Source organism: Halichoerus grypus, chromosome 11 (genome assembly GCF_964656455.1).
Source record: "Halichoerus grypus chromosome 11, mHalGry1.hap1.1, whole genome shotgun sequence".
Taxonomy (NCBI): Eukaryota; Metazoa; Chordata; class Mammalia; order Carnivora; family Phocidae; genus Halichoerus; species Halichoerus grypus.
In genome coordinates, this window is record NC_135722.1 from 8881452 (window position 1) to 8907129 (window position 25678).

The 25678-nt window shown below is 49.4% G+C and overlaps 2 protein-coding genes, 2 long non-coding RNA genes and 10 other non-coding genes across 22 annotated transcripts; 12 read left to right on the top strand and 2 right to left on the bottom strand.

Annotated features, from left to right (window-relative positions):
• Positions 1–3529: 3529 nt before the first annotated feature.
• Positions 3530–3714, bottom strand: LOC118554591 (U2 spliceosomal RNA). Its single transcript, XR_004926540.2, has one exon. It is a non-coding gene; the product is annotated as a U2 spliceosomal RNA (small nuclear RNA).
• Positions 3715–6959: 3245 nt separating this feature from the next.
• On the top strand, positions 6960–10604 carry LOC118554538 (uncharacterized). Of its 9 annotated transcripts, none has more exons than XR_004926520.2 (13): positions 6961–7050; positions 7395–7446; positions 7702–7785; positions 8011–8061; positions 8403–8438; positions 8617–8763; positions 8850–8928; positions 9047–9093; positions 9276–9312; positions 9527–9563; positions 9945–10038; positions 10276–10306; positions 10489–10604. It is a non-coding gene; the product is annotated as an uncharacterized LOC118554538 (long non-coding RNA). The 9 variants fall into 9 exon arrangements; XR_013442297.1 differs by having other exon boundaries at positions 9948–10038; XR_013442299.1 differs by having other exon boundaries at positions 9994–10038.
• Positions 7516–7589, top strand: LOC118554584 (small nucleolar RNA SNORD26). Its single transcript, XR_004926533.2, has one exon. It is a non-coding gene; the product is annotated as a small nucleolar RNA SNORD26 (small nucleolar RNA).
• LOC118554583 (small nucleolar RNA SNORD27) lies at positions 7866–7938 on the top strand. Its single transcript, XR_004926532.1, has one exon. It is a non-coding gene; the product is annotated as a small nucleolar RNA SNORD27 (small nucleolar RNA).
• Positions 8260–8334, top strand: LOC118554582 (small nucleolar RNA SNORD28). Its single transcript, XR_004926531.1, has one exon. It is a non-coding gene; the product is annotated as a small nucleolar RNA SNORD28 (small nucleolar RNA).
• LOC118554588 (small nucleolar RNA SNORD22) lies at positions 8807–8932 on the top strand. The gene has a single exon (XR_004926537.1). It is a non-coding gene; the product is annotated as a small nucleolar RNA SNORD22 (small nucleolar RNA).
• Positions 9137–9203, top strand: LOC118554593 (small nucleolar RNA SNORD29). The gene has a single exon (XR_004926541.1). It is a non-coding gene; the product is annotated as a small nucleolar RNA SNORD29 (small nucleolar RNA).
• Positions 9381–9450, top strand: LOC118554585 (small nucleolar RNA SNORD30). The gene has a single exon (XR_004926534.2). It is a non-coding gene; the product is annotated as a small nucleolar RNA SNORD30 (small nucleolar RNA).
• Positions 9730–9798, top strand: LOC118554586 (small nucleolar RNA SNORD31). Its single transcript, XR_004926535.1, has one exon. It is a non-coding gene; the product is annotated as a small nucleolar RNA SNORD31 (small nucleolar RNA).
• LOC118554587 (small nucleolar RNA SNORD22) lies at positions 10080–10204 on the top strand. Its single transcript, XR_004926536.1, has one exon. It is a non-coding gene; the product is annotated as a small nucleolar RNA SNORD22 (small nucleolar RNA).
• Positions 10605–17622: 7018 nt separating the features above from the next.
• LOC118554590 (U2 spliceosomal RNA) lies at positions 17623–17813 on the top strand. The gene has a single exon (XR_004926539.1). It is a non-coding gene; the product is annotated as a U2 spliceosomal RNA (small nuclear RNA).
• A 1538-nt stretch (positions 17814–19351) lies between these two features.
• Positions 19352–24872, top strand: WDR74 (WD repeat domain 74). The gene is made up of 11 exons (XM_036122170.2): positions 19352–19510; positions 19596–19702; positions 19790–19911; positions 21346–21421; positions 21560–21706; positions 21868–21969; positions 23041–23141; positions 23230–23285; positions 23851–23996; positions 24080–24136; positions 24652–24872. Exons 1-11 carry the CDS (start codon positions 19447–19449, stop codon positions 24829–24831), a joined length of 1158 nt encoding a protein of 385 aa, XP_035978063.1. The 5' UTR covers positions 19352–19446; the 3' UTR covers positions 24832–24872.
• On the bottom strand, positions 23543–25536 carry LOC144379409 (uncharacterized). Its single transcript, XR_013442303.1, has 2 exons — positions 25470–25536; positions 23543–23752 (listed from the first exon to the last, which is right to left on the bottom strand). It is a non-coding gene; the product is annotated as an uncharacterized LOC144379409 (long non-coding RNA).
• On the top strand, positions 24998–25468 carry TEX54 (testis expressed 54). The gene is made up of 2 exons (XM_078057891.1): positions 24998–25098; positions 25221–25468. The coding sequence occupies exons 1-2, from the start codon at positions 25023–25025 to the stop codon at positions 25409–25411; spliced, it is 267 nt and encodes an 88-aa protein (XP_077914017.1). The 5' UTR covers positions 24998–25022; the 3' UTR covers positions 25412–25468.
• Positions 25537–25678: the final 142 nt, after the last annotated feature.

Here is a 25678-nt window from a genome sequence, read left to right on the forward strand (position 1 = left end):
CTCAGGTCATGATCCCAGGGTCCTGGGATCGAGCCCCGCATCAGGCTCCCTGCTCAGCGGGAAGCCTGCTTCTCCCTCTCCCACTCCCCCTGCTTGTATTCCCTCTCTTGCTATGTCTCTCTCTGTCAAATAAATAAATAAAATCTTAAAAAAAAAAAAAAGACTGCATTAGTAAGGAAAAAAAAAAAAATGGAGGGGCGCCTGGGTGGCTCAGTCAGTTAAGTGTCTGACTCTTGGTTTCTGCTCAGGTCATGATCTCAGGGTCATGATATCAGGTCATGAGACGGAGTCCGGAATCGAGCCCCAAGTTGGGCTCCCCATTCAACAGGGAGTCTGCTTGAGATTCTCTCTCTCTCTCCCTTTACCCAAGTAAATAAATAAAATCTTTAAAATAAAAAAAATAAAAGAAATAATGGAACATCCATATGATGAAATCCTATGCCTCTGAAAACAAATGTTCTGTAAAATGCTATGGAATGTACACAGTGTGCTACCTTTTGTGTAAGGAAGGGAGTGTGTGTGTGTGTGTGTGTGTGTGTGTGTATTATTTTCTTGAGTGACAAAAGAAAGATAAACCAAAAGCCAATATAAAATGGTCACCTATAGTGGAAGGAAAAAACAAGAAGGAAGCAGGGGATGTCAAATAAGCATATGAAAATATGCTCAACATCATACGTCTTTAGGGAATTGCAATTTAAACAACAATGATGGGACGCCTGGGTGGCTCAGTCGTTAAGCGTCTGCCTTCGGCTCAGATCATCGTCCCAGGGTCCTGGGACCGAGCCCCGCATCCAGCTCCCTGCTCGGCAAGAAGCCTGCTTCTCCCTCTCCCACTCCCCCTGCTTGTGTTCCCTCTCTCGCTGTGTCTCTCTCTCTGTCAAATAAATAAATAATTTTTTAAAATCTTTAAAAAAAAAATTGAAACAAAAGTGGGCCTTGTTGGCTCTGTCGGTAGGTACAGACTTGAACCTAAGAGCAAAGGAGGAGCACTGAGGATTTTTAGCTGAGATCAGATTTTTCATTTAGAAAAATCACTCTGGGCACCTGGGTGGCTCAGTGGGTTGAGCGTCTGACTTCAGCTCAGGTCATGATCCCAGAGTCCTGAGATGGAGCCCCACAGCGGGCTCCCTGCTCAGGGGGGAGTCTGCTTCTCCCTCTCTCTCTCTCTCTCTGTGCTCTCTCTCTCTCTTTTTGAATAAAAATCTTAAAAGAAAGAAAGAAAGGAAGGAAGGAAGGAAGGAAGGAAGAAAGAAAGAAAGAAAAAGAAAGAGAAAGAAAGAAAGAAAGAAAGAAAGAAAGAAAGAAAGAAAGAAAGAAAGAAAAAGAAAGAAAGAAAGAGAAAGAAAGACAGACAGACCACAAGACTACTCTGGCTATAATGTGGAGAATGGGCTAGAAGGGGGTAAGTCAGGGGCGCCTGGCTGGCTCAGTCAGTAGAGTATAGGACTCTTGACCTCGGGGTTGTGAGTTCAAGCCCCATGTTGGGTGGAGACTACTTAAAAATAAACTAGAAGAAGAAGCAGAAGCAGAAGGAGAAGGAGGAGGAGAAGGCAAAGTCAGAGCCAGGAAACCAGGTTGGGAATATGTAGCAGAAATCCAGGGAGAATGGCTTAAGCTAGGGTACTGAGAAAGAGAAAAGCAGCTGCTGACATCTAGAAGCTGGCCTGGCACTTACACCGAGGCCTTGGTGTTCTCCTGTTGAACATAATTTCAGAACATCAACATAAGACAAGGCCACTCTCTGATCATGATGGGTCAAGTCAAAACAAGCCCATTCTTTTTTTTTGTTTTAAGATTTTATTTATTTATTTGAGAGAGAGAGAATGAGAGAGAGCACATGAGAGGGGGGAGGGTCAGAGGGAGAAGCAGACTCCCTGCTAAGTAGGGAGCCTGATGCGGGACTCGATCCAGGGACTCCAGGATCATGACCTGAGCCGAAGGCAGTCGCTTAACCAACTGAGCCACCCAGGCGCCCAAAACAAGCCCATTCTATAATCACGTCTGCACACAGAAAAAAACATGAACATTGTCCAAATCACAAAAGTCCAAACAGCTCCCTATCCTGGCTACTATGAGTGACTGTTGCTTCTTCACCAATCCTAGGTTAGCCTCATCAACTATAGTCTTCCCTCCTTCTAGGTAAGACTTATTAAGATACCCAATAATAAAACGATGCCACTTCCTGAAAACATCAAATCCAGAGTAAAAAAGTAAAAAAGTAAAGCCTCACTTGTTTAAACCCTCCCCAAAATCGCCTAACACAAGCCCAGATCCTACAATAAGTTCTTTCTAACGCCCTCCTACTGAGACACCCTGCGGTTTCCCCTGGTGTGGGTTCTTCCTCACTGTAACAAGTAATAAACCCAAGTTGCTCCAATACAAATACGTTCCTGGCAGTCTTTGGCTGGAGAGCATTTACAGTGCATCAGCTCTGGAGATAATGATCACACTCTGGCTTAGACAATTGAGCAAGAGAGGGCACACTGGAGAAGGAACAGATTTGTAGGAAAAGACGACGAATTCAGTTTTGGACAAGTGGAGCTGTTTATGGGCAATCCCAATGAAGATGTCTGGCAGACCATTAGATACAAGGTGTGCAGTTCAGAAGATCGTGGGTTGAGATGATGTTGGGGACATGGCAGCATATATATGGTAAATGAGGCCAAGATGATGGGTAAGTTGGTCTAGGCAGAGCATAGTGAATGAGAAAACAAGTGGACCTGGGGCAGAGCCCTGAAGAATGTGTAGGGATAGATAGTGAAAATAGCCAAGAAGCAAGAGGAGACCCAGGAGAGGGCAGGGTCCCAGAAAGCAAGGGTTGAGAACACTTCAGGAAGAAGGGCAGGTCAACAGTGTCAAATGCTACTGAGAGGTCAAGAAAGATGGAAGTATTGGGGCACGTGGCTGCTTCAGTGGTGGACTGTGCTACTCCTGATCTTGGGGTTGTGAGTTCCAGCCCCATGTTGGGTGTGGAGATTACTTTAAAAGGGGGGGCTGTGCCCCTCCCCTCCGCTCATGCTCTGTCTCTCACTTTCTCTCTCTCTCAAATAAATGAATAAAATCTTATTTTTTAAAAAAGATTTTATTTATTTATTTGTCAGAGAGGAAGAGAGAGACAGAGAGAGAGAGAGCACAAGCAGGGGGAACAGCAGGCAGAGGGAGAAGCAGGCTTCCCGCTGAGCAGAGAGCCCGAGGCGGGGCTCAATCCCAGGACCCTGGGATCATGATGTGAGCGGAAGGCAGATGCTTCACGACTGAGCCACCCAGGTGTCCCTCAAATAAATAAATAAAATCTTAAAAAAAAAGATGGAACTATCTTCTGGGATTAAGTGAATGAGGTCAGTAGTGGCCTCGTGGAGGGGAAGGTACAGGAGCTAGAGTGCAATGGGTTAAGGAGAGAATGGGAAGAAAGGACATCCCTGGAATGGGGACGGGGCAGTTTCAGAGACTTCTACTTTGTCTTTACCACTGTGATAGCTCTTTTTCCCAGGCCAAAGGCCTGATGTGGGATTACTCTAACTCCAAGTATATCAACCCCATTAAACACCCAGGGACCAGGGAAACGATGCATGGAGTACACAAAGCAAGCTCCTATTCCAGCTCCCACTCCAAAAATCAATGGAATACATTGTCCTGGGATAGAGGACGTATCAGATGTTAAACTGATAAGAACAGATACCACACTTGATCTTAGCCAAAAGGCCGAGAATTGATACTACCTGTATTAACTCCCCATCGTGCCTTCCGTCCCAAACCTTCCTCCCTCCGGTCTACAAATAAAGCACGTGAGCCTGTCCTTATACTCTTCAACATCCTCATCTCCCCTGAGACCAGGCTAATCCTTCCCAATGTCACACTTTACCACAATCCAGATAATTCTGTTATCAAATTGGGACTTCTCCACCAAGGTTACTGGCAGGTCTCCCAATTCCTGGCAAAACAGTGGTAATCTGCATATCCTCCTCCTCCCTTAAGGGAGGCAGTGCCTCTTGCAGCCACGTGGGGGCAGGGTTGCTCCCTGAGGAAACTCGCCAGACCTCTAAGCAAGGCGCTCATACCATATGTAGGGCAATGAATTGAGGCTGGAAAAAGGTCATTCCAAATTTATGGAGATAAACTAATATATATTGAATCCTTCTTAGTGTCTTGCATTCTGCCAGGCAACAAGGATACAGTGATGATTTACACAGGCATGAACCTAAAAGAGTTAAAATGGGAGGCAGGGTAGATCAGGCTTGGGGAGGGAGAAGTGGTTAAAAAAAAAAAATTGCCAAGGAAAGCAGGGGTCTTGATGGCTATATTGATGGTCTGGTCTTTAGCCTAAAGACTATGGAAGGGCACTGAAGGATTATGAGCTGAGAAGTGAGACTTTTTTTTTTTAACTTTTTTCTTCTTTTTTTTTAAAGATTTTATTTATTTGACAGAGAGAGACACAGCCAGAGAGGGAACACAAGCAGGGGGAGAGGGAGAGGGAGACGCAGGCTTCCTGCCGAACAGGGAACCCGATGCAGGGCTCGATCCCAGGACCCTGGGATCATGATCTGAGCCGAAGGCAGACGCCCAACGACTGAGCCACCCAGGTGCCCCTGAGAAGTGAGACTTGACCACAGATGTTTTATTTGGAAAGATCTCTCTGCTACAAGGTAGAGAATGGATTGATTAAAAGGGAGGAAACCAGAGCCAGGGAGCCAGATTAAATTTGTTGTAAAAACCACAGGAAAGGGGTGCCTGGGTGGCTCAGTTGGTTAAGCATCTGCCTTCAGCTCAGGTCATAATCTCGGGGTCCTGGGATGGAGCGCTGGATCAGGCTCCCTGATCAGTGGAGAACTTGCTTCTCCCTCTCTCTCTGCTGCTCCCCTGCGCGCGCAAGCTCTCTCTCTCTAATGAATAAATAAAACCTTTTTAAAAAAAGATTTTATGCAACCTACTAATGAGAGAAAAAATAAGATTTAAGACTTGTTCAAAAGAAAATTCTAGGAAAGGAGTATTTTAGAGTCCATCCGTCAAGAATGCTGATATGAATTAATTTGTTCATAGGTAGATATAAAACTGGCTAATGTCACACAAGGATATCAAAGAATTATAAAATAACCAAATCAAGAGCAAATAGGAAGTCCAACAAAAGTGCACACTCCCTAGAAAATCAGATAACCCCCAGGGTGTGTTGGCCCAGTTTACAACATCAAAAGGACACCAAACAATAACTTGCCTCTTTCCAACTTTTGGAAACATCCATACACTTCCTTTCTGTTCCAGCTCCAAGCCTGTGCTCAATTTTTTAAAAAAATATTTTATTTATTTATTTGACAGAGAGAGACACAGCGAGAGAGGGAACACAAGCAGGGGGAGTGGGAGAGGGAGAAGCAGGCTTCCCGCCGAGCAGGGAGCCCGATGTGGGGCTCGATCCCAGGACCCTGAGATGGCAGACGCTTAACGACTGAGCCACCCAGGCGCCCCTTGTTACAACTTTTCAATCATGTATTTGAACAAGCAATTAATATTTGCTGAGTAAATAAATTTATTTGTCCCTAAATGTATTCAAACTGGAATTCTCTCGTTGTGAATACTTGTTATGTTACCCTGGGACACACATAGGGACAACGTTGCCCCTGAAAGAGTGACAATCGGTTTGGCAGGGGGAGGGGCAGAAAAATCTTAGATATTAAAGAGGTTTCTGGCCCACCAAAGGGCCATCGTACATAAGCAGATATGCAGTATATCAGTGGTATTAAAATTTCATGAGTGGGATTGAAGGGGGAAATGTCTTTTTCAGGCTCCTGGGGAGGAGGAGACGATAATGAAAAAAAGACTGAGAAACAGGACCCAGGGATCATTCCATTTGTTTCCTGTGCATTTGCCTGCTCCCTGACTACCTTGAGCAGGAACTGTGAGATGAGAGCAGTAAAGCATAGTGGTCAGAAGTGCGGGCATGGAATCTGACTGCCTGGATTTGCAGACTGCTTGCCTCTGATATCTCTTAAATGGATAATACCCAGCAAGTTACTTAACCTCCCTAGACCTCAGTCTCCTCATCTGTAACATTACCTTAATACCTTCCTCCCCAGGTTGCAGTATTAGGTGAGGTCATACAGCAGAGCACATAGTCAGAGCTTAGGCAATGTTTCTAAAACCTGCAAGTACACTAGGTGCTTACCGCAAACTACTGATGAACCAAGCCAATTGGTCTTAACGGTCTAGAGGTGACTGGAACCACCTTGACGATCAGGTGGGAGATGCAAGCAGCTCTGTAAGAACTCTTTACACCTAGGGTCCCTTATCTATAAAATGGGCTATCTAGGGATTTGGGAGAACTAATCAATTCGTGTAGTGTGCTTAAAACAGTGCTTCCAATGATAGCGATATTAGCCCAACTACAAGCCAAGCTCCTAGCGACAGCGGACTAGACAGCAGGTCATAGGTGGCCGCTCAGGAAAAATCAGACCCTATCAGAAGACTCAAGCAGAGCACTTACGGCCGGATTCACTTTCCCGAAATGGCTCCATGCAAAGGACCTCCTCCAAGCCGCCCGCTCAGCAGGGACCCTGCGCACCAGTCCTGGAATGCGCCTGGGCGGCAGGCGTGGGACCGAGATGACACCGGTCGAGGCTGCAGGAGGTTCGGGATCCGTGGAGGCGGAGCCTGCACACCGGTTTAGGGTGTGTATGTAAGTAAGGGGAGTGCTCAGGGAAGGGTGTGGGGGCAGGCAGCGGTGACGGAGGCAGAGGGTCGCCCACCACCGGTGCGAAGCCAAGGCCTCCGCGCTCTCGTCCCAGAGAAAGCCTGGGGTACAGACCCCCCGCCGCCAGACAGGAGCGCCCGCGCACTTCCCTAAAGCGCAAGCGCGTCTTTTTCGCGCCCCAGCTCCTGAGGGCGCACATGGCACTCCCGCCTTCCCTGGAATTCTTTACCCACAACTCCCCGGGCTCGCGCGCCCTCTCCTTATGCGCCTGCGCCCGCCATAGTCCCACCCCCCAAATCCCGTGGGCCTCTGCGAGGTGGTATTTAAGTATCTCGCTACGGCCTTTCGGTCTCATTTTTCCGCGGCGTTCGGTGAGTGGAGTCTTCTTTGTTCTATTTTCGTAAACCAAGTGAGCGTAGCACGCCTGAGCATTTAGGTTGCACTTACTGGTTGGCGGGGGGAGGGTAAGATCTCGGCCATGGCCTTGAATCCACGAAGCAGCAGCGGAGCTTTGTGAAGGACAAAATGGCGATGGCGGGCCGTGGCGGCGGCCCTCTCTGTGATGAGAACCTTTTCACAGACCTGTACTGAGTTCCGTGAGGATAAGACTCTCTGAGGAGACGGGCCTCGCATAGCCGAAGTCCAACACAGTCGTAGCTCCGGAAAAAGCGATTGTGAAATCACGGATGTTGATTTACTGTCCTCTCGTCTGCAGGGTTCGGGCGCACTTCGAACGCTGAAGAATGGAGAGGAGCCGACTTGTTAGGGTGAGTGTTTACGGCCATCCTTTACCACTGTCCTCCGTTGTGGAGTTTACGCAAGTCCCGTGGGATGTGCTACGGGGATGATACTTAAATTGAACTCTCTCTTTCTGATGGATAGTGGAGAAAACATAAAAGTTCTGAGTAGCACCATCCCGCAGCAAACGCTTGGGGTTTTAGCGCGGAGGTGTTAGGGCACAGACGTGAGACAGACTGCAAGGTATGGAACTAAGTGAGGGGTGCGCCTCGTTTTTTTTTCAGATGTGGTTCAGCTCAAAAGACCTTACAGGTTGGAGGATGGGACAAGACCTGTCGTGCAAACTAGGTATTACGGTAATGCTCCAGGTGGGTAGGCAGTGATTTCCCCAGGTGTGGGTGGGCACAGTGTCTAGGTGGGGTTTGTTCTTGTTCAAATTGTGCTGACCACTCCATGATGAACATAAAAACAGACAAGCATATGGCTGAACTTAAAGTGATGTCATCTTCCTACTGAGAAGTGGGCCAGGAGTACTCAAGGGTCTATGAGTGATTATTCTTAGGTACATATAATGCCTTCCTTTTCTGTTTTAGCATCTCATCACTAGGCCTGAGGAACCCAGCTGCCTCCCAGGGTGAATACAGGTAATGAATTGTTCAGGTGGGGGATTGGAGTGTTGTCCGGTGTTGCCTACAACCAGGAGAGCAAATGGCCAGTGGAGCAGCGTTGCCTTTTTGCTCCTTCCAGCTTGTTCTCTTGTGATGACTTTGCTGTGGAGGGAGAGAGCAGCCTAACAGTACAGTTCTCGTGAGGGTGTGCTCTCCCTCACCCGTATGTCAACTGTCAGATGATTTGAATAGATATGCTGATCCTCTGTGAGGTGCGACAATTAATAGCATGTTAGAGTTCTGATGGCAGTTTCTGTTAATGAAGAAACTTTATTCCGTTTTATATTTTCAGATAACCATTTGTTCCCCTTTTGCAGGTTGTCCTGATGGTGACACATTTCTCTATCTTAAAAGTAAGTAGCTTCTCCCAGTACTGATTAGCATATATTTGAATTCGTTATCCAAAGGATGATTTCATTGTGGGTGTTTTGTTGTGACCAGACATTTCATTGACCCGTATAGGTTTCTGGTTCTTGTAGTGATGTTTCTTGATCTATTTCTTCTGAGCAGTTTTATTTTTATTTTACATAGGCTCCATGCCCAACGTGGGGCTCAAACTCATGACCTCGAGTCGAATGCTCCACCAACTGAGCCAGCCAGGCGTCCCTTGATCAATTTCTTGTAGATGTTCATTGATGATTCTGCCCAGGGTTGAACTTTCGGAGAGCGTTAAGGATGGTGAGTACTTGTAACCTTAGTGGTTGTGGCTTGCCAGAGTATGTGCCAGTGAGGAAAGCAAGCATCCTGTCTTACCCCTGTTCCAGCCCCAGAGCCAGTAATGGTGAACCCACTGGGGCTAACTGGGAGAAAGGATGAGAATTTGTTCGTAAGGAACTGTCTGAGGTACAGTGTATGCCTGTGAATAGCATCTGCTTGGCTTTTTTTAGTTTAAATCCATTAACCATAGCTAGAATGGATGTGGCTGTTTTAGGTCCTTCACTAATTATGTAATCTCTTTCAGGAGCAGCTTGTTCCTGTGTGCTGCCCAAAAGCCTCCAGAGTTAACAGGTTAGTGGATTCATGTCTGTGGCTCATGCCACCAAATAGGTAGTTTCCATGATGAATCAAACTAGCTCACTATGACCTACACAATGAAAATAAGTGAACACCTGAGAAACTGGAGAAGGCAGGAGTGGAGGGATGCTATGTGGAAGGGCTTTTTATCCACCTACGTTTTTGTCTTTCTCTAGGTGCTGTTAACCCATTAACCTGCTTGTGTGCGCAAAGGTGAGTTGTTTCCATATGTGGTTCATGGAGCATATTGGGTAGAAAACAATACCCTTTCGAGGGTCTAAATGCATGATGACTTACATGGAATCTCGTTCGGCTGATAACTTGCTGCTGAGACTCGGAAATCTGATTTTCCTAGAAATGATAGTTTAAGCAGGAACAACTTTTATTGTTGGACGTAAGCATTACTGACTGTTCTTAATTGTTTCAGGTCCAGTGCCTTGTGTGGAGCCCAAGAATGATTTGAGGTAAATGCCTTTGTAACATCACTTAGCTGCTATATAAAATTTGCCAGGTGTTTTTAGGGGGTGTGTGTGTTGGGTGGCACTTGTCTGGGTAGCTATAAGAAGACCTTACTGGCTCACTCCAGAGGCTTGTCTGTGGCCATTCTGAACCACCTACAACAAGCTCCCCCTCACCAGTGATGAATTCAATACCGCCCCAGTCTGATCATTGTGACTGAAAGGTATTTTCTGAGCTGTGAGCTTGCCTTGGAACGAAGTGACAACAGTGAGAGGTTTATCAACTGGCTTCAAGCCAATAGGAAGTTCTGTGGACTACCTGGTGGTTACTGTAAAATAGGCATTCTGAAACCTACAAAGCCTTTACAGATGTGCCTTTGCTCTCAGCTATAGGGACCGGAGATGTTTGAGAGGCTTAGTTCTCAATCTTCTGCAGGAACCCTCAGCCGTTTTTCTGCTCAGCTCCAGTCTGAAGTCAGAGGTGAGTAAATCTAGGTGGTGCAGGGTAGCCCAAACTAGAACTCCCAGTGAAGAAACAGTCACATGTCTTACCTCCTGTCCTAGTCCCAGAGCCTGTAAAGGTGAACCCACTGGGGCTGGCTGGGGGAAAAGAGGAAGCCTGTTCCAGAAGGAACTGTCTGAGGGATCATAAGGGATTTCTAAATATGGGAAAGGGAATAAATCACTTGCTGAAGTCGATTGTATATTTGTGTTCCAGGTGTGAAAAAAGAACAAGGCCCATATCACAGGTATGCATCTGTTCAAATATTGGTGTTTAATATCTAATAGACTAAGATAAACAGAAAAGTATACCTGGAAACAAGCTTTTTAACGTGAACTAGTTTAAAGGATAGCCCCTTATAAACTCAACATAATACATTCTTACCTAATAAGGAGACTCACTTTTTTTTTTTCTTTCTTTCCTATACAGGAATCCAGTTCTTCGGGGATACTAAAAGGAAATCTTCAGGTCATTTTTTGTACAACCTACCTGTGGAAATTAGCATACAATTGTTTCAGCCTTTCTAAATAAAAGTTTAACCTTTATCGTGGTTCATGTGTTTGAGTGTCTAGGTGGGCAGAAGGAAATAATCCTGGGGAATTTGCCCTTGTCAGCATTGTTCTATTTAGTGTGGCAGGTTGCCTACTGCTGTCCAGCTCGGGGAAGCAGTGTTCAAGGAGCCTCAGTAGATCTCCTAAGGTTCACCACCACCTGCCATGTGCCTCACTGTGTGAAATGTCTGCTGGGGTTTGGGTGATAACTTTAGCAGGCTTGGCTGAAGGCACTAGGAGGCTGGAGTATGACCATCAAGGATCCCTTAGACTCAAAAAAAAGTGGCTGTCAGATTTTGGTGTTTCACTGCCCTTTTCTGCCCATGAAACTTCAACATGGTTTCTGTGGAGTCTGCTTTTTCTGTAGAATCAGGCCTACAACCCTTGAGTTTCTGTTCCTGTAGTGAACCTCTGGGTCTCTACATTCTTTTTCTGGAATGGTCTGCGCTCTTTCATGGAGGTGACTCATTCAGGGACTCTCAGCTCAAAAGTCACTGCTGGGGGCCCCTGGGTAGTTCAGTCAGGTAGGCATCCAACTTGATGTCTCAGGGTCATGAGTTCAAGCCCTGCATTGGGCTTCACACTGGGCATGGAGCCTACTTAAAAGTCAACTGCTAAAGGGCCTACCTTGGCTAATCATTGTCAGTTTATGCTGTTGGTGTAAATATACTTTGATTGGAATGACCTTGCTTGTGTTTGTCTGCCTTCCATTTCTTTTTTTTTAAGATTTTATTTGAGAGAGCACAGCCCAGGAGAGGGGCAGAGGGAGTGGGAGAAGCAGAATCCCTGCTGAGCAGGGAGCTAGATCCCAGAACCCTGGGATCATTACCTGAGTCGAAGGCAGATGCTTAACTGAGCCACCCAGGCTTCCCTCCTTCCGTTTGTTCTCTCAGTGGGAAAGTAGAACTTACTCACTTAGGACATCAGTTAGGGGTGCTCTGTGAACACCTACATGAATGTGATTTGCAATGAATATCCATCTGTCTCCATGTGCCATTGTATCTGGACATAAATTTAGGAAGTGGAGTTAAGATCATTAAGATGGGTTCCCTGTCTCCACACAAACCTGGTAATTTCAATGCTTTTTATTTTTTAGAGATACATTTTAGTGTGCGGGGCAGGAGGGGGAGAGAATCCAAGCAGATTCCCCACTGGGCATAGAGCCCAACAGAAGCTGGATCCCAGGACACCAACACCTGACTGAGCCACCCAGGTGCCCCCAAATCTTGCTTTTTAATTGTCCCTAGGCAAGCTGGCTTTGGGGATGAAGGACAGTAAAGGAAGTCAAAGTAGAAGCACTGTCTGGGGTGACCTTTGTGTGCATAGGTTGATGCTTAATCTTTAGAGCAGTTAAACAGTTGCCTCACATGGAGGCTCAAATCTTCACACTTAGTGAACAACTTCCATCCCCATCCCCATCCCATCAGGCAATTCTGGTTGACATAAGTAGGTTTGTTTTTTTTAAGATTTTATTTATTTGACAGAGACAACGCGAGAGGGAACACAAGCAAGGGGAGTGGGAGAGGGAGAAGCAGGCTTCCCATGGAGCAGGGACCCCAGTGTGGGGCTCGATCCCAGGACCCTGGGATCATGAACTGAGCTGAAGGCAGATGCTTAACGACTGAGCCACCCAGGTGCCCTGACATAAGTAGTTCTTATAGTGAACATCCTTCTGTTGCTCAAAATGGGATTCCCATCTATAGGTAAAATTTAAAGTATGCATATTATGTCAGAACTATAGGGCAACTTAGGGGCTCCTGGGTGGCTCAGTCGGTTGAGTGTCCGGCTCTTGGTTTTGGCTTGGGTCCTGGTCTTGGGATCCTGGGATCTGCCCTGCCTGGGGCTCTGGGCTGTGCACTCTGCATGGAGTCTGCTTGAGACTCTCCCTCACCCTCTACCTCCCCACCTGCAGCCTCAAGTAAAATCTTTTTTAAAGAAATCATTTTAAAAAACTATAAGGCAACTTAATTTAAAGAACATGCATTTGGGGTGCTTGGGAGGCTCAGTTAAGCATCTGCCTTCAGCTCAGATCATGATCCCAGAGTCCTGGAATTGAGCCCCAACTTGTCTGGCTCCCTGCTCAACGGGGAGCCTGCTTCTCCCTCTGACCCTCCCCCTGCTTGTGCGAGCTCGCTCTCACACTTTCTCTCTCTCTCTCCCTCTCCCCCACCTCAAAATCTTAAAAAAAAATGTGGATTTTTTGCTCATTAAATGGTAACTATGCAGATCTGAGAGCTGTCAATACAGTAATTCAGCTATGAAAATGGGTTGCATAAGAAAAAAACATGCAAGTACCCTGAAGGAGGACCAGTTTTAAAGCGGCGGGTGGGGGGGGAGGAACGTGGGGAGGAACACTAGAAACCCACAATGAGGTACCACAAGCAGTGGGACAATCGGCAGAGTGCTAATCTGGAAATACCAGATGAATTGTGTTAAAGCCACAAAGAGGTCAGGTGGAACTGAGACTGACAACCACAAGCAAGTGTGGGGCTTTTAGACCAGCCCCTATGTGCAGGACCTCTCCCCCTGACTAACCACGGGAGGTAGGTGCCACAAGTATCCTCGGCTGGAAGAGGGACCCCACAAGGAGACAAGGAACTTGCCTGCTATCACAGAGCTAGAATAGCAGGGGAGGGTCGGGTCGGGTCAATAGTTAAAATCCTAGGTGCTTAACCATTAGGCCGGGCTGTTTTCTCTGGGAGTCTCCAGGACACTGCTGATCTAATCCAGCCTAGGGAAGTTTAGCAAGCAGGTGATGGAACCAAAGCTGGGTCTAAGCCGGCACAGGAGCCAGGCAATATTCAGCAGAAGAGTCTGGTTGACAATGAAACCTTCCAGGAGCACTATTTTCACCATTGGGCAAATGAATTCAAATTCAGGTCCAAGTCGATGGCTACTTTGGCTAAAAGACGAAAGAAATAACAGACAATGTGGAGAAATGGGGGAGAGTGCTGGAATGATTGAGGCCTGGCTCCCCCTGTTCCCGATGCCTCAGACCTCTCCCCTGAGCTTCAGGGGCATCTGCTCACCCCTTGACCTACTTACCTGAAACCCAACTGGACACTGAGACCTTTGATTCCCTGACCTGCTCAGGTCTGCTACACCCAATCCCCTATCTCCCCACCCACTGACAGGGTGCTCTGTCCCGAACCTCGCAGTGTACTCCTCAGAAGAGCCATGGCCTTGTTCTTGCCTTTGTTGACTGCTGTCCGGTTATTTTCTACAGGAAGAGGGAAAAGGAAAATAAGACAGCCAATACATAAGATATTTGAAATTGCACTGTGGTTTTCAACCAGGGGTGATTTTGCCTCCCCTCCCCAGACCACACTTAGCAATCCCTGGAGACATTTTTGATTGTCACAGCTTTGGGGGTGCTGTACTACTGGCATCCAGTGGGGAGACCCTACAATGCACAGCTCCCTCTCTACCACTCCTCAGTGAATTATTCAGCCCAAAATGTCAGTAGTGCTAAATGCAGACACCCTGAGATTTATGAGAAATGGTGGCAGAGAACAAGACTCTCTGATTTGGTGAGAAGGTGGCCAGGGAAGGCATCTTGGAGGAGGTGACATTTGACCTAAGATGGGAAAGAGGAGGTGGCAAGATGTGGAGGCTGAGGAACAGCCCAGGGAAGGAAACAGAGTCATTCAGAATGTATTTTGGAGTAGAAGCAACAGGCCAAGCTGACGAATGTAGGAGTGAGATGAAGGGAGCATGAAGGATGTTTCAGTGGGGACACAGAACCATTTTGGATAGAGTGAGTCTGAAATGCCTCCCAGACATCCAGGGAGAGAGCCCAGCAAAGGTGGTAGGGCATAGGCTTTAGGAATGGGGGCTCCAAGGCCAGGTGGCTGAGTTTGGAGTCCCTGCCACTTGCTAGCTGTGTGACTTTAAGAAAGTCACCTAACCTGCTGTGGTTCAGTTTCCCCATCTGTTAGAGAAGAAAGATGATAGTAACTACTTCTCTCTTAAGGTTGTTAAAACATATAAAGCACTTGGAATGGTGCCTGGCACCACTGACTGGTAGGCTGGAGACAGGGAATCAGCTGCCACTGGGGCATAGAAAGCCCAGGCACTGGATGAGAGCCTTTCAGCGGAAAGTGTACGTTCAAATTTCTAGAGAGCCAGGGGGCTGATACACATTAGCAGACAGGGTGAAACTGGTGGCCCAGAGGAGAGCTGGTGCTTCTTGCCCAGGAGCTGCCCAAATCCACCCCAGAGTCGCCACAGGAAAGTGGGCCAGGTGGAACCAGCCTTAAGTCAGGGGCAGTGCTCCCCCGGCCAACCCTGGCATGGGCCTGCACACAGGGCCTCCGGGACACCCTCATCTGTGCCTCGCTTTTCCTGTCATCAAAGCCAGTGATTCTCTGTGAACTCCCCCACTTCCCTCCACCTCTGCCATAGAGCCACCCCTGCCCGGGTCCCCACCAGCTCTTGCCTGGAGGACCCCAGGATTCTTCTCCCGGTTTTCCCCAGTAGACTATGAACATCATGAAGGCAAGGGCCATGCCTGATTTTATCATTGTAGAGTGTGTGCTCAATAAGCATAAACAAATGGACAAATAGCCTCCCAGGAGCAAATGTAATTCTACGTTTTTGTTTTTGTTTTTTAAGATCTTATTTATTTATCTGACAAAGAGAGAGATCGCGCACAAGCGGAGGGAGAGGGAGAAGCAGGCTCCCCACTGAGCAGGGAGCCTGACAGGGAGCTTGATCCCACAACCCTGAGATCATGACCTGAGCCAAAGGCAGACGTTTAACCAACTGAGCCACCCAGGCGGCCCTGTAATTCTAAGTTCTTTTTTTTTTCTTAAGATTATTCATTTGACAGAGAGAGAGAGCCAGACAGCACAAACGGCGGGATGGCAGAGGGAGAGGAAGAAGCAGGCTCCCCACTGAGCAGGGAGCCCAATGTGGGGCTCCATCCCAGGCCCCTGGGATCATGACCTGAGCCGAAGGCCAGGTGCCTAGGGAACTACCCCCGGCCCCAAATCTGCAGTCTGGGCCCCTTGGCTGTAGCCTGGGCAGAAGGTGAAGGCTGCTCAGCTAGGGGGCTGTGGTCTGCCCAAGGTTGGGTCTTGCAGAATTTGGAGAAGGTTGAGATTGAAAGAAATGAAGTTTTGCTTTTGCCCCTGTATGTTTTTACTGCCGTTGTAACAAATTACCACAAACTCAGTGGCTTAAAACAAAACAACTTCTTTTTTTTTTTTTTTTTTAAAGATTTTATTTATTTATTTGAGAGAGAGAGAATGAGAGAGAGAGAACACATGAGAGGGGATAGGGTCAGAGGACGAAGCAGACTCCCTGCCGAGCAGGGAGCCCGCAAAACAACTTCTTATCTTGCAGTCTTGGAAGTCAGGTGTCCAAAACGGGTCTCACTGGGCCAAAATCAAGCTGTGTTGGCACGGCTGCATTCCGTTCTGGAGGCTCTAAGGAAGAATCTGTTTCCTTGGGTGCCTGGGTGGCTCAGTTGGTTAAGCGACTGCCTTCGGCTCAGGTCATGATTCTAGAGTCCTAGGACTGAGTCCTGCATCGGACTCCCTGCTTGGCCAGGAGTCTGCTTCTCCCTCTGACCCTCCCCGCTCTCATGCTCTCTCTGTCTCATTCTTTCTCTCTCAAATAAATAAATAAAATCTTAAAAAAAAAAAAAAAGAATGTTTCCTTGCCTTTTCCAGCTTCTAGAAGGCCACCCACATCCATCTGATGACCCCCTTCCATCTTCAAAGCCAGCAATGGCTCATCCATCTTTTGCATGCCGCATCACTCTGACGCTGGTGGTTCCTGCGTCCCTCTAGCCCTGATAAGGACCTTTGTGATCACAGGTGCCCACCAGATAATCCAGGATAACCTCTCCTTCCCCAAACCCTAACTTAACCATATCTGCAAAGTACTTTTTGCCCTGCAAGGTAATACATTGCGAGGTTGTGAGAATTAGGACCTGGGCCTCTGGGTTGGGGGCACTGTTCTGCTGGCCACGCCCTCTTAACTCAGCCCCTCCCTGGAGGCTCTGGGTTTACTTATGGGGACCTGTAGAAACTGCCCCTGTTTAGTAACATCGGGGACACACTGCTGAGAACCCTGTTCTCTAAAATCATCGATCCCAGACATTTTGCTAATTAAAAGCCTCTCAGTGAGAACGGAAGTTCCCACCCGGTCACTTTGACACAGAGACTCGGCCTCTATTTCCAGCCCGGGTGTAGAGCTTGTTAAGGAGGTTTCGGACAGAACGTTCCACATTTCCATCAATAGAGTTTCCAAGAAGACGGGACCCCAAATTCCTGCTCAGCCCCGGCCTGAGCTCAAACCCTTTCATACAGCTGTCTTTGCCTTGAGCCTACAAAGGAAGTGCTTCATTTCAGTTTTATCTATGCTGGCCGCACCCCCTCTCTCCCACCGGGGTTTAGGAATCGGGAACGTCCGCAAGGCCTTTTTCGGGGCCGCTTTTCCCCTCTGCGAAGGGCCCACGGTGGTCTAAGCAACGGGCCTCACGTCATCAAGTCACGGACTAGGGAGCAGGGATCCCAACCCGGTTCTTCAAAGCCTGTGCTTGGGAGCTGCAGCCTCACCAAATAAAGGCCCGGGAGAGGGGCGCCGGCACCCGCCACACAGTCATTCACACACTAAAGGAAACGCCGCCCCACACCCCCGGGAAACCGCCTGAAAACCTTCAGGCTCGCAGACTGACGCGGTGGGGCGGGAAGAGAAGGGGGGAAGGCCACGCCCACATCGCAATCCGACTTGTATGTGGACCAATCCCAAGAAAGTAAAAACAGTTCGGGGGCGGGCTTATGTAAAGCACACCGAGGGTGAACAGGCAGGCAAAGAAGTAAAGAACAAAATTTCAGGCTTTTTTTTTTAAAGTCTAGCTATTATTATGAAGTAAGAATAATGGGAAATTGAATTGTAGAGGAACTTCACATTGCAAAGTAATCTAATCATTATGCCACCAAAATCACCACTACCGTAAAAGCTATCCTAAGGGTAAGGGTTGCCGGCAAGCCAACGTCCCAGTATCGCTTCTCGGCCTTTTGGCTAAGATCAAGTGTAGTATCTGTTCTTATCAGTTTAATATCTGATACGTCCTCTATCCGAGGACAATATATTAAATGGATTTTTGGAATTAGGAGATGGAATAGGAGCTTGCTCCGTCCACTCCACGCATCGACCTGGTATTGCAGTACTTCCAGGAACGGTGCACCCCCTTCAGGGGAATAACTGGTGTTTCAAAAGTAAGAATTTGGGGTGTTCCGTGTTTGTTCTCTTCTCGTTTATGATTTTTTGTGTTTTGTGGGGAATGTTCAGACAAAAGATTATTGATTTGTGTTTGTTTCTCATTTTTCTTAATGCAAAAACACAAAGTTTTTTTGTTTAGTGTATTAGTATTTTTTTGGGTAAGTTTTATGGAAGACTATTTGTAGTACTTGAACCCAGGAGAGTTTGATAGGGCTAAGAAATGTAAGATAGGAGAACAATACAGGTTGACTGCAAGATGAGCGTAGTTACTCACTACTTTCCCGCACTTTTAAGTTAGTATTTTCTTGTTATATTTGATGCGTTGTCACGCGTTCTCGCCCAGGGACAGTTATTACGAAGGGGACCTTCTCAATCCGAAGTGGAAGAGCCGCCGCTTTATCTTCCTTTTTACGCACAGGCATTACTCTACCTTTAGAAAAAGTATAAGATTCATAAATTACCTGATTGCGTTCGGGGCGGGGGGCGAAGTACTTCATTTGCTTTTCCTTACGTCTCCGTTTTACCCCTGGAGACCACTGGGTCGCCTCGTCTAGCCTAAGCCCCAGGTGTGTCCCCGACCTGACAATGAGAGAAACCGTCCAACAGAGGATGTCTCACAAAATAAAGGATGTAAATGTAGGGTGTTAAAGGTAAGGGGGGATTTAGGTTTAATTTAACGTGATAGGCTCAATACAAAGTAGGGCTGCGGGGGCGGGGGGCGCAAAGAGGTGAGTATCAGGTGTAGACTGTGAAGTAGACCCAGGGCGCTTGTTTCCTTGGTAATACAACGTTAAGATAAATGTGGAATGTGATGCTCAGAACTCTCACCAGCAGCTCTGTACTGATACAATTTCAAACGGTTTCTGGTTCTCTAATTTCAGAGAAACAGTCACTCAAAGAAGGGGCTGTTACAACATTGTAAAGAAGCAGTTTGTCCCTGGGAGAAATAGTTTTAATTTTGAAGATTTCTACTCTCAGTTGGAGCTGAGTTTTACCATCACCAAACCTCAATGTGAGGAAAGAAAAACGACGCCCCTACCTCCACTTTCCAGATTCCTGTTTTAAGATTTCAATTTCCCCATCTTTCTTCCTTTTGTGTCTTTTATACATCGAGGTTGAAACCATGAGCCTCATTAGTGATTTGAATTGTTTCTGAAGTGCGCTCTTCCTTCTTGACTTGTACAGAAAACAAGATGTACATGATGCTTCGGAGCCGGGAGACGGACTAGGTCTGGCTTCAGGCGACGCGGTCCGGTTAGGATGCCTTCCACTCCAAGTGCAAAACTGTCAAGTTACTCTTCAGATCACAAGTTATCTCCAGATTTCGTCTTCGTAAAGCAAAACCAGCTGGCGAAGTTAGGGGATCTTTACTCTTCCAGCTTTTTGTTTGTTTGTTTTTGAGTGATCTCTACACCCAACCTGGGGGCTCAAACTCGAGACCCCGAGATCAAAAGTCGCAAACTCTTCCCACGGAACCAGCCAGGTTCTTTCCTTCCGGCTCCTTAAACTCCAGGAGAGGGCGTTCCTCCCGATGGGGCTCGGCGCGCGCTGGTGACGCCGACACTGCGCCGGAAGTACGCGCCGTGGGCTGCGGCGCTCCGCTATGGCGGCTGCTGGGGCACGCTGGAACCATGTGTGGGTGGGCACCGAGACCGGGATCCTGAAAGGTTGGTGGCTGGGCCCGGCGTCGGGAAGTGGGGGGGGGTATCCCCCGCTCGCGACTGCGGCGCGACTGACACCCGCCTCCCGCAGGGGTGAACCTTCAGCGCAAACAGGCAGCGAACTTCACGGCGGCAGGACAGCCGCGGCGCGAGGAGGCGGTGAGCGCCCTGTGCTGGGGCGCGGGCGGCGAGACTCAGGTGAGCGGCCGCTGTTCGGTCCCGATCTGGGGGGCCAAGGTGCGGCAGCCTCGCTTTGATCTCCATCCTGCTCTCCTTTGCCCGCAGATCCTGGTGGGTTGCGCCGACAGAACGGTGAGGTACTTCAGCACCGAGGAGGGCCGATTCCAGGGCCAGAAGCACTGCCCTGGCGGGGAGGGCACGTTCCGAGGTCTCGCCCAGGTCGACGGGTAAGACTGAGCACGTCGCTGAACGCTCAGGTCGCGGGGAGAGCGTGGAGGCTCCCTCAGGAAGGCCGAATAATGACGATCAACCCATAGTGACACGGGCCGGGGCTGGGTGACAGGGACCTGTGTCCTGCCTATAACAAGCATTTATTGAACACCTGCTGAGTAACAGGCATTGGGCGAAATGCAAGGGCTGCAGGTAAACCAGACACATGAAGTACCTACCTTCATGGAGTTTGCATCCGCAAGGGTTTTGCATCCTGGCTCCATGGCGTTTTGGATGACCCTGAGCAAGTCATTTAATAGTTTAGAGTGTGTTTGAGAACTGACACTACAATCACCGGCAATATGGTGAAGTTCTCAAAGTAAAGGATAGGAAAGTGCTAGCGGTTAGGTAACTGGCCTAGCTTTCCTTCAAAGATGGAGAAGGCTGTAAATAGGCTGTGTAGGTTTGGTGGTGTTCCGACACATGAGATCTAGAAGTGTCTGTGGGTGAGACATTTGTACTGGGCCATGCAGGATGGGCAGAATTTTGACAGGAGGAGGAAGGGGTAAGTGCATTCTAGAAAGAGGCTACTGCCTGGGCAGAGGCCAAGGATTGGTGTTAGGCTACACCATATTTTGGGAAAGATAAACAGCATTTAGGGGTTGAAGCCAAGGATGCATTTTAATACAAGATGGACAAGATAGGTAGGGATTATATGTAAAGGGCTTTCAGAGCCAGGCTGAAAGATTTGCACTTGTGATTGGCAGGTGGTGGGGGGTATTGGGTTTTGAGCAAGGAGGGGTGTGGAGAATGGATTGGAAAGAGCAGTTGGGAGGCTGTCGCCACAGCCCAAGCAAACAACACAGCCTGAACCGAGGTGGAGAAGGTGGGCAGATGTGAGAAAGAACATAGGCTCGGGCTCTACAGATCCTGGGAGAGACTTGCTTGGGCTTCATGGGAGGGGTGTGTACTTTAAGGGACAGATCGACATTTAGTGTCTGGAACCCTGAACTGCGAACTGGAGAGAAGAAGCTAGTGTTTGACCTTGGCCAGACCCTAAATTTAGACCAGTCCCACTTCAGTCCTTTCATAGCTACTGATCCTGACTCCTGGTGATCCGCTCAAGATTGAGAAAGACCAGCAGGGCCAGGTGCCCCCAGCTGTGGAACAGCAAAGGCACTCTGCTTTGGAGTATCACAGACTTGATTTCCAGCTCTGGTTCTGACGTTTAGTTGTGTGGGCAAATCTTGTCATTTCTCAGAGCTTCAGTCTCCTCACTTCCAAAACTGGTAACCCCTCCCCCCATCAAGGATATTAAATAACAGACCTGAAAGGGGAAAGTCTCGTTAATGTGAATCTGGGGGTGGGTCGACTGGGGCCTGGAGAAGACTTTTACACCTTTTTTTTTTTTTTTTTTTTTAAACCTAACTCTGTCCTCCCTCTGCCTGCAGCACCCTTATCACATGTGTGGAATCTGGGATTATCCAAGTCTGGCACAACAATGACAAGGAGGCATCCTCTGACCCAGTAAGTCTCCCCTGCCTTGCTGGTGATGGTTGGGGAAGATGGGGGCCAGGGTAGGAACCAAGTGAGGGCTTTGGGGGAAGAGATTTAAAGACTCTGGAACTGCTTCTCGTCTCCCCTCTCATCTCCTGTTCTTTTCAGCTCCTGGAACTGAGTGTGGGTCCTGGGGTGTGTAGGATGCGCCAAGACCCGGCACACCCCCACATGGTTGCCACGGGTGGGAAAGAGAATGCTTTGAAGGTGTGGGACCTACAAGGATCTGAGGAGCCTGTGTTCAGGGCCAAGAATGTAAGTGACAGGGGTGGGAGGGGCTGGGGCTGAGGTCCAGGGAGGCTGAGGCCACTGACTGAGTCAGAGACCAGATGGGCTTTAGGGGATGTTGCTGATGGGCTGAAGGAAAAGCCTATGAGCCTCCCACAGCCTGTCCCCCATCTATCCACCCCCACCAGGTGCGGAATGACTGGCTTGACCTGCGGGTTCCCATCTGGGATCAGGACATACAGTTCCTCCCTGGGTCTCAGAAGCTTGTCACCTGCACAGGGTACCACCAGGTGAGGCACCATCTCACCCCTCCTGGGCTTCAGCAGCCTCCTGGAGAAACAGCCTCCCTGCACAGGCTCAGTCCTCATTGTTTGGCACAGCTGCCCTTCTCACCAGGCTCTGTCCCTGAGTTAGAGGAAGCATTTCCTCCATCCGTCCCAGCCCTGTGGCTGAGCCAGTGACCTTTTAGTGGATCCTTGGATGAGTGTTCTGGACTGTGAGCCTTCCTTTGCTTCCCACCTGGAAGGGAGGAGAGAAGAAGAGAGTGCCCCTTTCACAGTAGGAGCACAGCATACAGGTGTGATGAGAGGCCTCTGATTTGCTTTGGGACCCAGGCCTGACCCTTTCCTCTCCAGCCTTAGCTCCTCGGCTATTTTTTTTTTTTTTAAAGATTTTTATTTATTTATTTGACAGAGAGAGAGACAGTGAGAGAGGGAACACAAGCAAGGGGAGTGTGAGAGGGAGAAGCAGGCTTCCCGCAGAGCGAGGAGCCCGATGCGGGGCTCGATCCCAGGACCCTGGGATCATGACCTGAGCTGAAGGCAGATGCTTAACGACTGAGCCACCCAGGCGCCCCAGCTCCTCGGCTATTTTATAGGAGGGAGGAAGGGAGCGAGGGTCCAGCTGGGGATCTTTACAGCTGGCCTCACTTGAAGTCCTAAGACCCAGGCAGGATTGGGTCACTATATTTGCCCCATTTCCTTTACTCCTGCATAATGACATCTGATCTTGGTGATATGCCTCTATTCAAAACACACCCTGAGGGCTTCCTCTCTCCTCTGTTGTTCAGGCTAAATTTCTCTGAAATGCAGTACTCTCTGACAGTTGGACTGGCTTGCTTTTTCATCCCAAGGTGGGAGTCTGGAGGGATGGAATGCTCACACATGCGGACCATTCATGCTCCTAAGCAGATCTCCTCTACCCGCTCCTCCCTAACACTCAGAGAAGAGGGGGTACATTTCAGATGAGAAAGTTTCTCTAAGAGTCGGTCATAAACAAGAAAGCGGTGTGTGAAGGAGGGGGTAAAGATGTGGAGAAGCCAAGGGGGTGGGCTGCCCTTGTGATGCCTCGGTGTTTTCCAGGTCCGTGTCTATGATCCAGCCTCCCCCCAGCGCCGGCCAGTCCTGGAGGCCACCTATGGAGAGTACCCTCTTACAGCCATGACCCTCACTCCTGGGGCCAAGTAAGTGTTGCGAGGACAAGGGGGGGCGGCTCAGAGAGGACTCCAGGAAGCCCCTGCTGACCGCACCCGCCTCTGGCCCCCTCCGTAGTTCAGTGATCGTGGGGAACACTCACGGGCAGCTGGCAGAGATTGACCTTCGGCAAGGTGAGTGGGCCAGGGAGCCTTGCAGGAGGGCAGGGCATGGGAGGAAAGGCAGGATGCCATCTGACGGGGTGCAGGGGAGTGGTTGAGCCCTCATTCAGGTGCCTGTTGCCTGGGTTCAAATCCTGGTTTCACCAGAAGCTATGGGATCTTGGACAAGTTACTTCAGCTCCTTGTGACTTCTAGCTCCTTACCATGTAAAATGGAGATACCAATGATAACTCCTGTCCCGGCGTTACGTTGAAGAATAAATATTGAAACATAAAGTGATTGATTTAGTAAACAATTGGGGCGCCTGGGTGGCTCGTTTGGTTAAGCGTCCAACTCTTGATTTCGGCTCAGGTCATTATCTCAGGGTTGTGAGATCAAGCCCCAGAATGGGCTCCACACTGGACTTGGAGCCTGTCTAAGATTCTCTCTCTCTCTCCGCCCCTCCTATACACGAGCACTCACTCTCTCTCTCTTTCTCTCTGTAAAAAAAAAAAAAAGAAAGAAAGAAAGAAACATTTAATGGTTGTTGGCTGGCCAGCTTGTGCTGATGCCTCCCCCCCCCGCCCCCCTTCTCCAGGGCGCCTCCTGGGCTGTCTGAAGGGGCTGGCAGGCAGTGTCCGAGGATTACAGTGCCACCCTTCAAAGCCCCTACTAGCCTCCTGTGGCTTGGACAGAGTCTTGAGGGTACACAGGATCCGGAATCCACGGGGCCTGGAGCATAAGGTGAGAGCTGGCTGCCTCATGTCTCCCCATCCGTGTTTCTGTTTCAGTGTGCTTGGCTCCTTAAGGCCCCTGATCTTTTGCAGGTTTATCTCAAGTCTCAACTGAACTGCCTTCTCTTGTCAGGCAGGGATAACTGGGAGGTAAGCAGTTGGGTCTGGGAATGGTGGGAGCAAGGGCACAGATGTGAGCATTTCCCTGGGGAGAGAAAAAAAGCAGCGGCTGGAACACAGACCTGGAACTCTCTTGTCAAGTTACTAAACTTCTCTGAGGGGTGTTAATAGTTGTAATCCTGGGGCGCCTGGGTAGCTCAGTCGGTTAAGCGTCTGCCTTCAGCTCGGGTCGTGATCCCAGGGTGCTGGGATCGAGCCCCACATCAGGCTCTCTGCTCAGCGGGGAGCCTGCTTCTCCCTCTCCCTCTGCCTGCTGCACCCCTACTTGTGTGCGCTCTCTCTCTCTCACTGTCAAATAAATAAAATCTTAAACAAACAATAGTTATAATCCTGACAGGGTTACTGCCAAGGGTTGATATAGGAGCATGGATGGGAATAGTGTCCAGGAGCAGGAAATAAAAGCGATTATTTCCCAGCCAGATCCTCCTTCCCTCTGCATCTGTTACTGTGCCCCTGATTCCCCTAAGTTTTCTCCCACTCACCAGGATGAGCCCCAAGAGCCCCAAGAAGCCAAAAAGGCAGTCCCAGAAGACACAGAGACAGATGAACTTTGGGCCTCCTTGGAGGCAGCTGCCAAGCGGAAGCTCCCTGATTTGGAGCCGACCCAACGGGCTCTCCAAACCAGACGGAGAAAAAAGAAGCGGCCTGGGTCCACCAGCCCCTGAAGAGCCTGTGCTCACTTTGTAAATAAACATCTCAGCACCCACCATGACCCTGAGCCTTTTGTGATGGGAGAAAGGAAAAAGGGGTGGCTGCTCCCAGCGCTGGTGCAGTGGGATATCTGACGTCACAAAAGCCAGGCCGGGAGCCTGGCGGGCTGACGAGGGTGGCACGGAGTTCGGGGCCGCTCGGGGCCATGGGCTGCTGCCAAGATAAGGACTTTCAGACCTCCGATGAGGCGGCCAAGGAGGCCGAGTCAGAGGAAGGCGAAGGTGGGACCCAAGACACACCAACGGGGCCCGGGGAGCGGGAGAAGGGGCTGCCCCGACCGGGACCGCAGGAGGTTGGACCGGGGAGGGTAGAGCGGAGCTCAGTGGCCTCGTCATCCCCGCAGGCTTCGATGAGGACCCGCAGGACCGCCGGAATCGCAGGTCGAATGAAAGCCTTTTGATCACCGTGCTGTGGCGGCGGCTATCCCTGTTCAGCCGTCGGGGGTCAAACAAGAGGCAATCAGCCCAGAATCAAAAGCAGGGGTTACAGGAGAGCAACCGGGAGGGGATCCTGGAGGAGCCGGAGAAGGGGTGACCCCAGCCCTGCTCTCAGTCTGCCCCAGCCTCCAGAGAATAAAGTTTCTAACGTGTACCTGCCCGAGTGCAAGCGCCTCCGCTGCCGGTTCTAGGCACACCCGACGCGGGCACCGCGGAGGTGCGGGCTCTTTAAGGCTCCTCCCCTGGGGCTGGCCCAGCCCCCTGGGCCCCGGCTCTAGCTCCTCGGGGGCGGGGTTACGGGCGGCCGAGCCAATGGGAGGATGGAGCCGTTCTGGCGTTTGGGTGGGAGGGCGTGTCTCTCGGG

What these genes read in the sequence shown, in the direction of transcription:
- TEX54 (XM_078057891.1), top strand. Translation starts at nt 25,023, where the DNA reads ATGGGCTGCTGCCAAGATAAGGACTTTCAGACCTCCGATGAGGCGGCC. An exon ending in CGAGTCAGAGGAAGGCGAAG is followed by an intron (nt 25,099 to 25,220) that starts GTGGGACCCAAG and finishes TCATCCCCGCAG; the next exon opens with GCTTCGATGAGGACCCGCAG.
- WDR74 (XM_036122170.2), top strand. Translation starts at nt 19,447, where the DNA reads ATGGCGGCTGCTGGGGCACGCTGGAACCATGTGTGGGTGGGCACCGAG. An exon ending in CTGTGTTCAGGGCCAAGAAT is followed by an intron (nt 21,707 to 21,867) that starts GTAAGTGACAGG and finishes CACCCCCACCAG; the next exon opens with GTGCGGAATGACTGGCTTGA. An exon ending in CACGGGGCCTGGAGCATAAG is followed by an intron (nt 23,997 to 24,079) that starts GTGAGAGCTGGC and finishes GATCTTTTGCAG; the next exon opens with GTTTATCTCAAGTCTCAACT.